The 14,557-nt window shown below is 56.9% G+C and overlaps 1 protein-coding gene across 1 annotated transcript in view; it reads right to left on the bottom strand.

Moving 5' to 3' along the window:
• The window catches only part of HDAC7 (histone deacetylase 7), a 56,516-nt gene extending 45,376 nt beyond the window's left edge, over positions 1 to 11,140 (bottom strand). The window contains exon 1 of the mRNA XM_048327457.1: positions 10,945 to 11,140. Coding sequence (XP_048183414.1) covers positions 10,945 to 10,963 — 19 coding nt within the window. The 5' untranslated portion in view covers positions 10,964 to 11,140. The remainder of the gene's footprint in view (positions 1 to 10,944) is intronic.
• Positions 11,141 to 14,557: the final 3,417 nt, after the last annotated feature.

The raw sequence follows: 14,557 nt of genomic DNA, 5'->3' as shown, positions 1-14,557 counted from the left end.
TTGGCCACCTCCAGAGCCCACCCCAGGTCCCTGCTGCCTCTCCTGCACTTTGAAACAGGAGGAAGGAGGGGATGAAAGAGGGGATATTCGGCTGCATCTCCTCTGCTCCTCCTGAACCGGCTGGGATTGACCCTAATTTGCACTAATTGCTGGCCACCATCAGGTTCCCATCTGCTGCTGTTCCCAGCTGTTGAGAACAGCCCTGGAGGTGTTTTCTCGGCCTGGAAGCAGCTGTAGGAACCCTGGGATTGAAAGTTTTCCTGTCACAGTCTATGAAGTGCCTCCCCTTTTCCCCCCTCTTCTCAACAATGTTCCAGGACGGGCTCAGCTCTCCTTGTGCCGTGTCCTTCCCCCTCCTTCCTTTCCCCCTCTGTCCCTCAAACCAGGGCATGAGGTGCCCGAAACAGAGCTGTGCTGCCAAGTCAACCCTCCGAACTTCATGGGCATCTGTAGTCAGATGTCTGCAGGTCACAGGGTTGAGCTCTAAGGGTCCTGACCCTTCAACGGTGCCAACTCCTCCAGTTCACCTCCTGGTTTCCCAGCCAGGCCCCCTGAACCTGTGCTCAGCTTTCTCCACAGTCCAGAGAACCAAAACCAGTCAGGTTTGGTTGGAAATTCCCAGGAGGGGGTGTGGGAGCATTTCACCCGTTTCAGCACTTTTGAGATAGGACAGAACTCAACAAATTCTTCCATCACAGCGTCCCTCCCCCAGCCGCAGTGTCGTGAGCTGCACTTCTCAGTCTTGATGCAATTTCCCAACCCATCCACAGAAAGAGAGCCAGGAAGTGCCCAGGGGTGGCAGGAGAAGGGAGGAAAGCTGGAACACCTGCCTTGGGATGAAGGAAGCAGAGAGATGCCCCCCATGTCCCGGCTCCTGTGGGTCCCCTGGGTGAGGGGAGCTGGGTGAGGAGACTGTCCCAGGCTGTGAGGTGAGAAACCAACGGTGACAATGAGCAACAACCACCTGCCCTGTCACCCGTCCTAGCTGGTGTCACCCAGGAGATCTCCATACCCACCCTGTTACTGCCCATCAGAGCATCTCATGGCTGCCTAAAACACCTGGACCAGCCCAGGGGACAGGGACCTCGGGCTGTGCAGGCAAGAGCCCTCAGGAACAACACGGTGCAGCCCAGGCTAAATCAGCTCCGCAGCAGGGGTGGAACTGGCTGATCTTTGAGGTCACTCCCAACCCAAACCCTTCGATGATGAAGGTCCCTAAATCCCTGCGTGCTCTGGGCAGGGCACACTCTGGGTTTGCCAGTGTGGGAGCCGCAGGCACAGCGCCCGTGTGCCCTGGCAAGCACCACCCAGGCCCTCGGGCAGGCAGCAAACGGAGCAAACACCACCCCAACAACCCACCCGAGCCTCCTCTTCTCCAAACCTCTCCATTCGCTCCCTCCACCTCCACATCTCCTCGGCCTCCGGAGCAGCTCAGGCCTGGGGATGCTGAAACCCCCCTGGGCAGAGATGGTGGCGATGAGAGGACAGAGATGTTCAGCAGAGAGCAGAGGACAAAGACGGTCCCCGGAGACATTTGAACACAGAAGATGGGCTGGGCGAGGGGAGCCTGCACAGGACAGGCCATTGTTGTACCTTTGTTGTCGCCGCTCATCGGCCCGGTCAGAGCTGCTGCTGCCCTTGAGGCTCCCGTCGCTCTCCCGCGGCCGCCCTGGCGCACGTGACGGTCCCCAGGCAGAGCCACGCTCTGGTGAGGTCTGTGCCGTGTGTGGCGAAGAGCCCGAGCCCCGCTCTCGAGCTTTTCTCCTCGGCACAGTTTCCATGCCTGGTTTCAGAATGACGGGCCCTGGCGCAGGCTGCCCTCGCTCGCTGCACCCGCGGCTTTATCTCGCATCCTTTCGTTTTACTCTCACACCCAGCTGGGGACCGACTGGTTTCAAAATAAAATGAAGCTGCCAGAAGCTCCTGGGGCTCTACCAGCCTTTTGCAAACACTTGGAGCTGCCACAGAAAAAACGGGCTGTTTCCATGAAAGCTCCCGCTGGCACAATTGGCCACCCGGGGATTCCCGGACAATGAATGTCCCGGGAGCAGATGCAGAAGATGCCCAGTTTAACATCGGGGTGGTGCAGGGAGGCTAAAATTGGAGCAGCCTTGGAGCCACCCACACTCAGCCAGGAAGGGAAGAATCCCTCAGTTCGAGAAGTTCAGCTCAGATTTCCCACAGCCACCACCCAGACCAGGGAGCGGCTCCAATTCCTGAGACATGGAAGGAGAAAGGGGTCACTGTCCCCCCAGTTCTGCAAGGATGAACGTAAAGGGTGTCCTCGAGGGCACCAGGGGAGGCCAGAAAAGAGCAGGAATTGTCCCAACTCTCCTTGCTGGAGGAGGAGAACCTGGGCTGGTCCTTCTGTTGGCAGGACCCCGTGGCTCAGACAATGGGGCCGTGTCTGTCCCCCACCATGCTGGTGCAAATTGGTTTTCTCCCTGAAATTGCCCTTCTGTTCACAAACACTGATGTGTGCTTTTAATCTAAATAACTTTTATTTTAGGTTAAAGGCAAATGGCAAATCAGGAGAGAGCCCAAGTGAAGCTGCCACGAGGCACAAGACTCGTCTCTCTCCCCTGCCATGAAACGAATTGACTCCCACTCAGGGACAGCTCTTCCCTGGGAAGGACTTGCACTGGAAGTGGTCCCAGGGCCATTAAGTCCAGGGCTGATCTCTACACGAACTGAGACAATGCCAAATTGTCCCCAGCAGTCCATCCCTGCATCCCATTCCTGGAGTATTCCCCACTGTTGCGTTTATTGCTTCGGAGCAAAAGCCACCGGCTGTGCCCTGCTGCATGAAGAGAGCCGGAGAAATTAAAGGCACAAACGGCGACGGAGCAGCTCTTGTTGTGGGGACAAAACTCACAAGGAAAAGTGTCTCGTCCTTGGGTGAAGGAAGACCCAAATCCAGCCCTGCCTCCGAGAAAACTCAGGGATTTGTTCTCATAGTGAGACAACCTGAGCTGTGTAATTGTCCTTCCGTTTACATCCCCGAGGTGCCAGGTCCATGAGAGGCAGAGAAAAGGGACGGTCCCCAAGAGAAGAAGAGTTTTAAGAAACGTAGGGTCAAATTATCTTCTTATGCAACACCGCTGCAACTCAGAAAATCTAAAGCTGCAGGACATAAATCAACCACCAACTGCCTGGGGTTAAAGAGAAACTTCCTCTGGTAAGAACCTATTGCATAAGGGCCTTAACGGGAGCTCCTGCCTTCCGAAATCTCTGTTAGGAAGGGGTCACTGGGCTACAGGGCTGCCTCTGGAGGATCCTTTCTGTGCCCTTTTGCTCTGATCCACCTTTTGTCTCTTCCTCCCGCCCACGAGCATCAGGGGAGGCACAAGGGCAGCAGGGCTCAGCTCCGGGCTGGGGCTACAGCAACGCTCGGCTCAGGCCGAGCTCGGTCTCTCTCCGAGCCCTGCACCAAGGACCAGGGACCAAACTGGAACAGGGGAAGTTTAGGTTTGATATCTGGAAGGAATTCTTCCCTGGGAGGGTGCTGAGGCCCTGGCACAGGGTGCCCAGAGCAGCTGAGGATGCCCCTGGATCCCTGGCAGTGCCCAAGGCCAGGCTGGACACTGGGGCTTGGAGCAGCCTGGGACAGGGGAAGGTGTCCCTGCCATGGCAGGGGTGGTACTGGGTGAGCTTTAAGGTCCCTCCCAACCCAAACCATTCAGTGGTTCTACGATTGTCTGACTTTAGCACCTTCCCCGTCCCCAGCTCTGACTCAGGTCCTGGAAAATTTCAGCGCCTGAACTGTTCTGAGCCTTCCTGGGCTGGCTACTGGACACCAGCTCCAGCAAAGTCCCCGTCCTCGAGCAGCTGCTCCTGCCTCCCTTCCCATCCACCCCCAGCCCTTCAATGAGCTCAACTGATTCCCATCAGCCACTTCTGGCTGAAACTCGGATTATTCACATTTTAACCCTTGCCTTGCTCCCCCCCCTCCCATAAATAAGACAGAAACCAAGAGAAATCACTGCGAGGAGCAGCCACCAGCCCGGGGAGCTCCAAGTCATGCCAAGAAAGGCCCCGGGGGGTTATGGAAAGCCAGAATTCGGGTGCCCTCGGCCACTGCTCCCACTGTGCCATGGGGTCCGAGCGGCCGGAGCCGGGGCCGGCGTTGCCGAGCTGTTTGTTTGGTGACTGTTCTGCCACGGTTATTTTTAGCTGGTGACGCCCGGGGTATTTCGCTTCAGGACGTCCGGTCTGAGCCTCTTTCTGGGAATCCCACGTTCTCTAATTGTAAACAGCCCCATTCAGTCGCTCGAGAGCGCGAGAGGCCCCGGCTTGTGTCAGGTGTGAGTCAAACAGGAAACTGCTGCTGCTGCTGCTGTGCAGGAGAGCGGGGTTCAGCCACGAAAAAGTGCCCTGGATCAACCGGCAGCACCCAGCCCCACAGCCCTGCCCTGCCCGAGGCACTGACCCCGCTGGGGTGCTCAGGGTGCTGCCCAGGGGATGCTGCCCAGGGGATGCTGCCCACGCCGGGCTTTGGCTCTGCACCTCCTCCTAGGCCGGGTTTCCTGCAAAGCCCAGCAGTGCCTGTGCCACCCCCTCTGGAAGACGAGGTTTGGCTGCTTCTGAGGCCCCAGCTGCTGCTTTGGAACGTGTTGTCACTGTGGGAAAAGGGCTCTGGAGCATCAGAAAGCTCCAGCCCAGGTTGGACGGGGCTTGGAGGAACCTGGGATAGCAGGAGTTGTCCCTGCCCATGGCGGGGCGTGGAACAAAGCGGGGCTGGCAGTGCCACCTTCCCGTCCCCGCGGTGCCAACCGACCCCTCGCCCCGCTGCAGCCTCCCCCCCTTGCAGTGGGTGTTTTGGGGTTAAAAATAGACTCCAGATTTCGGTTGGTAAAGGCGGAGGCAGGGAGCAGGAGCTGTTTATCAGTGCCAGGGTTTCCCCTGAGACACTGAAATGACTCAGATAAGAGATGGGCACAACGTGCACATTCCCTGCCTCGGGCTGGTGCCAGCGCTGCTGCTCCCTCCCGGGAGCTTTTGCCGTGTGCTGAGGTGTCCTGGAAGTCACGGTCCCTGCGGATGCTCCATGGAACTCATGTTCCTACCAGACTTAGATGCTTTGCAGCATCCTACCCTCAGCCCCTTTTGGAAACGTCGCTCTCTGCTGTTAATCCATCCTGTCCCAGCCACAGAACCATGGAATGGTTTGGGTTGGGAGGGACCTTAAGGCTCCCATTCCACCCCCTGCCATGGGCAGGGACACCTTCCACCATCCCAGGCTGCTCCAAGCCCCAGTGTCCAGCCTGGCCTTGGACACTGCCAGGGATCCAGGGGCAGCCCCAGCTTCTCTGGGCACCCTGTGCCAGGGCCTGCCCACCCTCACAGGGAGGAATTTAAAGGAGGAGGTTGCCTCTCCTCGGGGTGTTCCAGCCCACAGCAGAAAGCTCGGAGACCAGAAATAACTCAGGAGACATAAATCAGCCTCATAACCCCAAGAAGCAGGTCCCCGTTTCCCCACCAGGGAGTCTCGGGCCAGGCAGCCGTGACCGGGGGGGTTCTGCCGGTGCCGGGGCTGCGGTTCCTGCTCCGGCTGTTTCTGCTCCATTGCAGAGATGTGCTATAAAACCTTCATTTCCTGACACACATGGGATGAGGCCAAGGGGTCGTGTTTTGGACAGCCTGGCTTTTCCATGGCAACCGGCGGTGATGTCACCGACCGACGTGCAATGATCCGGAGGGGCCTGGGGAACGGAGAGAGCTCTCCAGGAGCGGGGCAGGAGAGGGGGCTGAGGTGCTGGGGGACACGCTTGCACAGGGCTGGGGCTGCATGAGAGCAGCCCAAGCAGAGTTTTCCTTGGATGGCTTCGAGCACAAGTCGCGGCCCAACTGTGCCGGGGCTGGAGCAGCTGCAGCCGAGAGCGTCCTGCCCTCTCCTGCTCCTCCTCCAGCTCCCAGCCCTCCCTCTGTTCATCCCCAGCCCTCCCTCTGTGCACTCCCAGTAGCCAAAAGGCCCCGGCCAGCTGCTCTTGCACAACTCTGGCTAAACCCTCCGACCATCTCCTCTGCTGACCATCCCCTCTCCGTGCAGGGGCGTTTGCAGGATTCGGGGCTGTGAGCGGCTCTGCTCCCCCTCCCCGGCCTTTCCCCTCCTGCTTTGTTCCTGCAGCCGCTGCTTCTTGCCATTACAAACCCCCTCCTCACGGGGGACCCCCGTTACAGCAGCTAGATAATTAAAACCTCGGGCACAGCAGTTCTTTCTGCTCACGGTCACATCTGCTGCCCCGGGGCTCCCACGGCTTTCGTGCTGCAGTGTCCGTCTGTCTGTCCGGGCTTCCTGTGGCTGGAGCCATCTGATACTGCAGCACTTCACCTCTGGGCATGGTGCTGAGTGAGAGCCTGTCTGGGTTTGCTGCTGGAGGATAAACACGCTGGGTAACAACATCCCCGTGAGCTGCGTGCTGCCAAGGAGCCGCGGCTGTGCCTGTTTGGGATTCGAGGGGAAAGCCTGAGCGTCTCTTCCACCCCAGAAACACTGGCACGGCTGTGAGCCCTCGGCTCAAATCCCATCCCTGACTCGTCTCTGATGGTTTGTGGGACTGACCTGGGCACATGGGTGGAAGGGACCTTAAAAACCATCTCGTTCCACCCCCTGCCATGGGCAGGGACACCTTCCCCTGTCCCAGGCTGCTCCAAGCCCTGTCCAACCTGGCCTTGGACACTGCCAGGGATCCAGGGGCAGCCCCAGCTGCTCTGGGCACGCTGTGCCCAGGGAGGAATTCCTTCCCAATATCCCATCCATCCCTGCCCTCTGGCAGTTTAAATCCATGTCCTGGCACTCCAGGCCTGTTTAAATGGTCTCTCTCCATCTTTCCTGCAGCTCCTTCAGGGACTGGAAGGCAACAGTCAGGTGACCCTAAAGCTTTTTCTTCTCCAGGATGAACAACCCCAATTCTGCCTAAAGGTCCTCCTAGCACAGCAAGGACACAAGCAGGTAAAGCTGGCAGGGGTGACCCAGGTGTGGTTTAAGTCCTTGTCCTGCCCTGAGTCTCCGTGTGACATCAGGCAAGTGGTTTGAATGACCTGGGACATTCTTGACTCCTTCCTGGGCAGCGTTCCCCTCAAAAAACCCAGCAAAAACGTTCACTTCAAGGAGCACCCCAACAGAACCAGAAGATCTGAGGCTAAATGGACCCATTTTCATCAGACAGCATCCCCCAGCCTGCTGAGTGCCGACTCCGGGCCCTCCACACGTCCTTCCCACAGGGACACAACACCACCAGCGCCGCTCACGGGGGAAGGGAAAAAAAAAAAAGGAAAAAAAGAGAGAAAAAAACCAAAACAACACCACGTAAAACCTTCCAAAAATGTTGCACAAAAAGTGACCACTCAGCAGAGCGAGGTTTCCTGCGCAGTGAGAGTTGGCCGGGGACAGAACAGGAAATCACTGCTTCCTGCCTGCAGAGGAAGCGCCTATCTCATGCCCGTGATCAAAAACAAACAGCACTTCAATTAAACAAACAAAGGCCCGAAAACTTCAACAGCTCCAGCCTGGGTCGGCTCCAGCAGCAGGGAAATGCGTCCAAAAATAAGAGGCTTGTAACCTTGAAAAGGCCCTTCATGCCCTTCCCCTCGCTGCGCGGGAAGCAGGCGGGACTGGGCACTTCTGGGCCGTGATGCCACTCCAGGCATGTGGAAGAGGGTCCTGCTCTCAGGTTTGGGGAAGGAACACATCTGTCTGTCCATCCATCCCTCCATCCATCCCAGTGTCCATCCATCCATTCCTCCCAGTGTCCATCCCTCCATCCAGCTTGAGGCCCCCCAGGCCGAGCCCCAAAGCTCCAGGATTGCTCATTCCCCACATGTCCAGTGCTCTGGGCTTTTCCAAATCCAGGCTGGCTGGAAAAACTTCCCTCCCAGCGTGGAAGAGAGCACAGAAAGGAAGAAATGAAAGAGCCGAGGTTGTCCTGGGACTGTGTTTGCGTCTCCCCATCCCCCAGGCGGGACCTGGTGACCCCCGAGGCTCCATCTCCTCCCGCTCCACTCTCAATCCAGGGGTGCAAGGGCAGCCCCTCAAACCCCACCTGGCTCTGCTGTAGGTTTGTACCAGGATGGGTTTTACAGGCACAAGGAATTCTTCTCCCGTGAGTTTTGCATTTAAAAGACGCCAAAACAACAGCGAACCAGGTCCAGCTCCAGACTGAGGGAATAACAATTCCAGAGTCACCGACAGCCAATTCCAAGGATGGGGGAATGCGTGTGGCCACGAGGGTCTTTCTGTGTGGCCACCACACAAAACCTCATTATTCAGCAGATTGCTGGTGATCTGAGAACCATCAGGTGCAGCCACCAGCGAATGCTGAGCTCAGACGGGATTTTTGTTGCCTCACCCGCCTGGTTTGTTGGGGCAATAAATAACCGTACCTGTTTCCTGGCTCTATGGCTGCTCACTGGTTTTATTTGCTTTGAAGGCAAACTTCCTGATGAATTAGCCAAGCCTAATTAATATTTTTTTAAGGTGCATCTTCCTGATGATGCAAACACGAAGCGTGGCTGTTTCTGTCCAGCAGACAGAGACCGAGGGGCAGACGGAAATAAGGTCATGGAATGGTTTAGGTTGGAAAAGGCCCCCAAGACCATCAAGTCCAGCTGCTGATGTCACAGCTGGGCAGCTGTTGCCTCCCATCCCTGGGCACCATGAGGGTGGTCAGACACCTCCCATCACCTCAACCCCAGTGTGCCACCAACTCCACGTGGCCATTTCCAAGCGCTTTGCCCCAGTGACAACCCCGCGCTCAGCTTCACCATGGGAATGTGGCCGAAAAGCCAGGGACGATGAGTGACAGAACCTCTGCAGTCCTTCAAGATGCCGAGAAGCTCCCTCAAGTGGGACCCTGAGTGTTCCCAGGGATGGGGAGCCCAGCAGGGACAGCACCCGAGGTCCAAGAATGGTTTGAACCCAGAGCTCCTGTGCTGCAGGAAAGGCCTCTGTGGGTGTTTGCCCCCTGAACACTCTCATCTGAGGCTTTTCCAACCATGTCTGGTCCTTCCCACTGCAACACCTCAGCCATGGCCTGGCGGATCCAAGCGTGGCTGATGCTGTTCCACCCCTTGCTGGAAAATCCCTGCAACATCCCTGGAAAGTTGATGGCTAATATGGAAATGCTGGCCCATTTCCTCATTGTGCAAGCGCCAGGAGCACGGATGAGCTCCTGGAGGCTGCCAGGAGGGGACCAGGGCACAGAGGTGGGGGGACTTTCAGTGGTGGTGAAGATCTCGTTGCCTCCTGAAAAACGAGGGAACACAATTCTGCCTCGAAAAAGCTCCATTAAGTCTGAAGGTTTCATCTACATTTCTACCTGCTGGAGAAACGCCCATGCCAGCGGGAGCACAGCAGTTTTGGGGGTTCCTCCAGCCGTGGACCTGAGCTCTGTTCAGTGTCAAACCTGGACACGCTCATTGCACCCCCCTCATTCTGCTACTTTAGAGCCCAATTTTATCCACGTCCTTCGGCTCGGTCCATGGGATTTAAGGTCAACATGTCACACTCACCTTAAATCCCACAACTCCCTGTCCGTTGTCAGAGATACCAGAGAATGACCAAAATTGCTGGATTTAGTAGAGATCAAGAGCAAGAGACACAAACAAACACAGCCTCACTGGAACGGAAGGAAAACACCCCAGGTAGAGCAGAAATGGGATTTTATGGAGGGAAAAACCCAAAACTCTATCAAACCTACTCCGAGTTTCCCCACAACAGACTGCACAGGCTCTCTAAGTGACTTTGCACAAACCATGAGCTCTGCAGGTCTCCTAAAGAACTTCCAGTCGTGTTTTGAGCAGTTTTGTGCTGCAGAACACAGGAGAATTTTTAGATTTGTACCACAAGAACACGCTGTGCTCCAGCAGCTACCTGAACCGACACAGAGCCCCAGACGGTCTTACTGAAGCCCTAACGAGCAATAAAGATGTTCTTTTATGCCTTGTTTGATCATTCCCTGTTTATGAGGCCCAGGATCCCGTGTTTTATCACAGACAGCAGGCACTGGGGACACGCGGGATGAAGAGGAGAGACTCAAAGGCGGGGGGACGCCGAGACACGGGGGCCACCAGATAACAACATCTGGGCTGTGTTTGGCTGCATGAAATCCACTCCTCAGCCTGGGGCTCATCCCACTCGGGCTCTTTGATCCACCGGCGCTCCACAGGCTCCCGTGCGAACCAGTTACGGTTTCCTGGGAGGGTAAAGGGAGGGATCCCGTCCTGGGAGATGCACATCCAGCAGCAGCTTCACCACTTGTCCCAAATCCCCCTTAATTAGCACGCGCCAGGCTGCTGCCGAGGCGTCCCGGGTTTCGCCTCCTGCTTTTTGTGCATGAGACGATCCAAGCAGATCCCTGGGGCAAAGCCAGAGCCCAGACAGCGCTCACACGGCGCACGCTGCGCCTCTGCCCTCCTCCTGCACCCGCACGACGCAGCCCGAGGTGTTTCCCCCCCAGCGCCATCCCAAATTCCACTTCAGCATCCCCGGGACTGCGCAGCCCCGAAGCCGCGGGGAAGATCTTCCTCCCGCAGCCCAGCTCAGTCACGCCTGATTGCATCATGTTTGTTTTCCTTTGCCTTTGAGGTCAGGATTCCTCCCACCTTGGCCAGAGCCAGGTTTTGCCCGGTCTCACACGGCGGGGAGCCTGTGGTGACCCAAATCCAGGGACACGGCTGGGTGGCAAAGCCTTCTCCAGCACGCGTTCGATGGGAACGGCATCCATGGGGACAGCGTCCACGGGGACAGCGCCAGCACTTCCTCGGGTGGTGGTGGTTGGGTTTGGGGGGACTTTACACTCGCAGCATCTGCTCCTGCTCTACCTGATCCCTCCGGAGCCGGGGACAGGGAGAGGAGCCGGCGCTGCGGGAGCGGCCGCGAGCGGACACCGGGAACGGCCGCGCCGCAGATGCGGGGACCGGCAGAGCCACCAGCAGGCTACTCACCCCGGCTTTGTCCTTGCATCCAGAGGAGTTAAAGCCCTTGGAGAGGAGGTCTCATTGTTCAAGCTGCGCTTAAGGGAGGCAGCTGCTTTCTTTATATCTCAAGATTCACTAAAGTTCAGGAAGAGAGAGAGAGAGAGAGAGAGAGAGAGAGAAAGAGAGAGGACGGCAAAGGGGAGGGACTGAGCGCAGGGCCCAGAGGCCGTATAGAATGACAATGGAAGGAAATGCTTTATCAAACCTAGAAAGCCAACCCTGCCCTGGGAACACAGAGGGAGGAAAAAAAAAAAAAAAAGTAGAAAAAAACTTGCAGAAGAAAAGCGAGTTCAGCTGCCCCGGGTCCCTCCCTTGGCAGCGGAGCCCTCCCCCCCAGCCCCTCACTCCCAAACACAATGCGAGCGCCGGTGGAAGTCGTCAGGCTCAAACACTTTTTTTTCATTAAACAGAGAGAAGTTTCAGTTCTTAAAAAAAGAAAAAAAATAAAAAAATAAAATCCGACAACCAAACCCTGCCCGGGAATGGGAATGTGACGCTCTTCCCCCTCCCCCGGCTGCAGCCGTCCAAGTTTCTATGAGTCAAACGTTTGCAATGTGTTACCGAAATGTTACCAAGCTGGAATGCAGCATCCAGAGGGTTCAGCTCGTAAAACTTTTGTTTGTTGGCCGGGAGAAAGTGTCACCGGCACAGAACTCGGTTCTTCCTCTTCTTCCTTTTGTTTTTCCCATCCCGGAGAGGGTTAAGTGGTTGTGCAGCGCTGACACCCGATGACGGTGGCATTAACCCAGCGCTCCCGGGCCCAGTGGGAAGGGAAATTGTGCTGTTTAGTGAGAAACGAAGGGAAACGGGGCAGTCTGAGAGAGCAGGTGGGAAATGAGGGCCAGAGAGAAGTAAAAATGTACAGACACAAAATCCCAGAATGGTTTGGGTTGAAAGGGACCTTAAAGCTCGTCTTGTTCCACCCCTGCCATGGACAGGGACACCTTCCATTAAATCGGGTTGCTCCAAGCCCCATCCCAGGGCACAGCCAGGGACAGAGCTCAGCTCCTGAAGCACAACTTCCCAGACACGAGCGTTGGGATTTTGGGGTCAGAAAAGCGCCGTTTCCTCATCTGACAGCCCTTAGGTTTGGCCCGAGATGGGAACTTCCACCCAAGACAGCGACTTCCTGAGCCCAACTTTTTCCAGCAGCGTCTGCTCTGGGCTCTGCACAAATGCTGAGGGACAGGGACAGCATCATCCGCTGGATCTGCCGGCAGCTGGGGCCACAGCTCAACAGCTCTGCAGCTCTGAGCTTCGCTGCCACGGCGGGAGCACAGCCTGGAAGAGCTCACGAGGATGATGAGTGAAGAAGGAAAGCAGGAGAGTGGGGGGAACACCGAGGGACTGTCCTTCAGTGCTTGCAAGCCTGAGCCTTTCCAGGAGGTGGCTCCTTCCACCTGGAATTCCCACCCCCAAAACCTTTCCGAGGGCGTAGCCTTCACCTTCGGGGTTCAGCTCCTGGAGGAGACAGTGATCTCTTCCTGCCTCACCCCGAGCCCTGTCCAACAACAGCAGTTGGCCTAACGTGGGACTGGTTTTGCCTCTGTCCGAGGGAAGGAAAATCTCCGGCGGCCAGGAGGATCCTCCCAGGAGCCTTCCAAAGGGACGGACTCCACCTCTTCCGCTGAGACTGCCCCGCTTTGTGCGGAGAGCGCACAAACTCTCCCGAGAGAGGAGCTGGGCTCCCCGCCCCGCTCCTGGATTGCAGGATCACAGTCAACCTGTCCTGGCAATTTCCAGCCCGAGCACTAATTATCCTTTCATGTCAATGGGAACAATGGCAGTGGAAAAGAAGGACCGCGGTCATCCTTCTCCCACCTCTAAAAGCCAAGTGATGCCAGCCCTGGAGAAGTCCCACGGGTGAAAAAAATTGTTCATGGGATTTTTCTGACGCTGTTCTCAGATAAAAGAACCTGTTATTCTGAAAAAGCAAAAAAAAAAAAGAGATAAAAGAAAGATCACAGGGAAAGATGTGAGGGGAAAGGCAATGGCCGTGGGCAAGATGTGCTGGGGAGGGAGCTTGGCCACCAGCCAGGCAGGACTGAGTGCCCAGGACAGGGTCACTCCTGCTCCAGGGCTGAGCCAGGTCCTATAATGAGCTACAAACTTTTGCCTAGTTGGATCTTTGCATCATTTGCATGTTAGGTGTAAGGACAGGCAGGAGCTGCCAAAAGCGGAGCTGCTCAAAGGCCAGGAGGAGATAAGAGACACTGCCCTGTTTAACAAAGAGACATTTCCAGACCTGAGGAAGTGAGGCAGTCCTGGCTAATTAAGATGACTGACCAAAGCCTCCCAGGAGGAAGAAAGAGGGTGAAAGATTAAAATCTTTGTGTTTCAAAGGTGAAGAGACCAGGAGAGCTCACCTGGGAAGGTGAAGGTGTCCCTGCCCATGGCAGGGGGTGGGACTGGAGGGGCCTCCAGGTCCCTTCCAACCCAAACCATTCTGCAATGAGCAGGCTCCTGCTCATATGCTGGGAAATCCAGGCCGCTCTTTCTGCCACCAGCAAGGCCAGAGCAGGTCCCAGATTGTGTTTAGGAGCGTAAAGGGGCAGATGGATTTTGGAAAACCTTTGAGTAACAGTTTGAGCTTTGCTGAAAAGCCCGGTGACTGCGTCTCCTTCAGGACCTCCTCCCTTCCAGCCCAAGCTGGTTGTGCTGCTGGGTCCCAAGCCCAATCACACCCATCCCACCTGCCCTGACACACTGACAAGAGCCCGATCTTCGCTCCCAGCAGCCACAATCCTGTTCCCACATCCCCCGAGATCCCCTCCCTGCCCGAGAGAGAAGGGAACTGCCAGCAGTGCCCTCAGACACAAAGCAGAGCAGCCGTGGCTGGAGGAGCAGCAGCACGAGCAGCACGAGCAGCAGACGCCCGAGGCAGCAAAGGGGAGCTGCCTCTCCTTAGAAGGCAGGGAAGGAGCAGGTTTGTTTCTGCGGGAGGAGAAGAGTTATGGCTGCGAGAAACAGCGGCTAAAAATACCCCGAGGACCCGAGAGAGCGGGAGGTCACTTGGAGAGCGCGTCACAGGTGCTGGTGCCCCACGTCTGGGGCAAAGGTGGCAACGCCACACGTGTGGCACTGTGGCCTCCTCAGAGCCCTGCAGGGGAGGGCGTTCAGTGCACCCAAGGAGCGGAACTGGGGTGCCCCAGACCCACAAACAGAGCCCTGCCTCGTGCCTGTGTTTTAGACTCCGAGCGCAGCAGCCCGGCTCAGCCTCTTTGTTGGTAATTAGGGCACGACTGAGCCCCAGCTGTGCTCTGCAGGTTCTTCACACCAGTGCTGGGGTTGTGCAGGGAACGGAGATGTCGACCCCCACGGGGACTCGGTGCCCCTGAGCCCAGGCAAGGCCTCAGCTGTCCCCAGTTCTCTGTCCACGTGACAAGCACTAAGAATGTTTCGGATATGAAATGTCCGTGGCCCTCACACCTCTGACCCCAGAGGCCTTCCGGGTGGGACGCACTCATTGCCCAAGAGCAACCCCGGATTCCGGGTGGGATGTTCCCACTGGCAGCCACCACGAGCCCCAGAGGGGAGCACGGCCAGGTTAAACTCACCTGTTCTCCCAGCTCTGAGCTTC

This window comes from Corvus hawaiiensis, chromosome 24, assembly GCF_020740725.1.
Source record: "Corvus hawaiiensis isolate bCorHaw1 chromosome 24, bCorHaw1.pri.cur, whole genome shotgun sequence".
Classification (NCBI taxonomy): Eukaryota; Metazoa; Chordata; class Aves; order Passeriformes; family Corvidae; genus Corvus; species Corvus hawaiiensis.
Note: the sequence above shows the minus strand (reverse complement) of the source record. Positions and strands in the feature narration are given on the sequence as shown.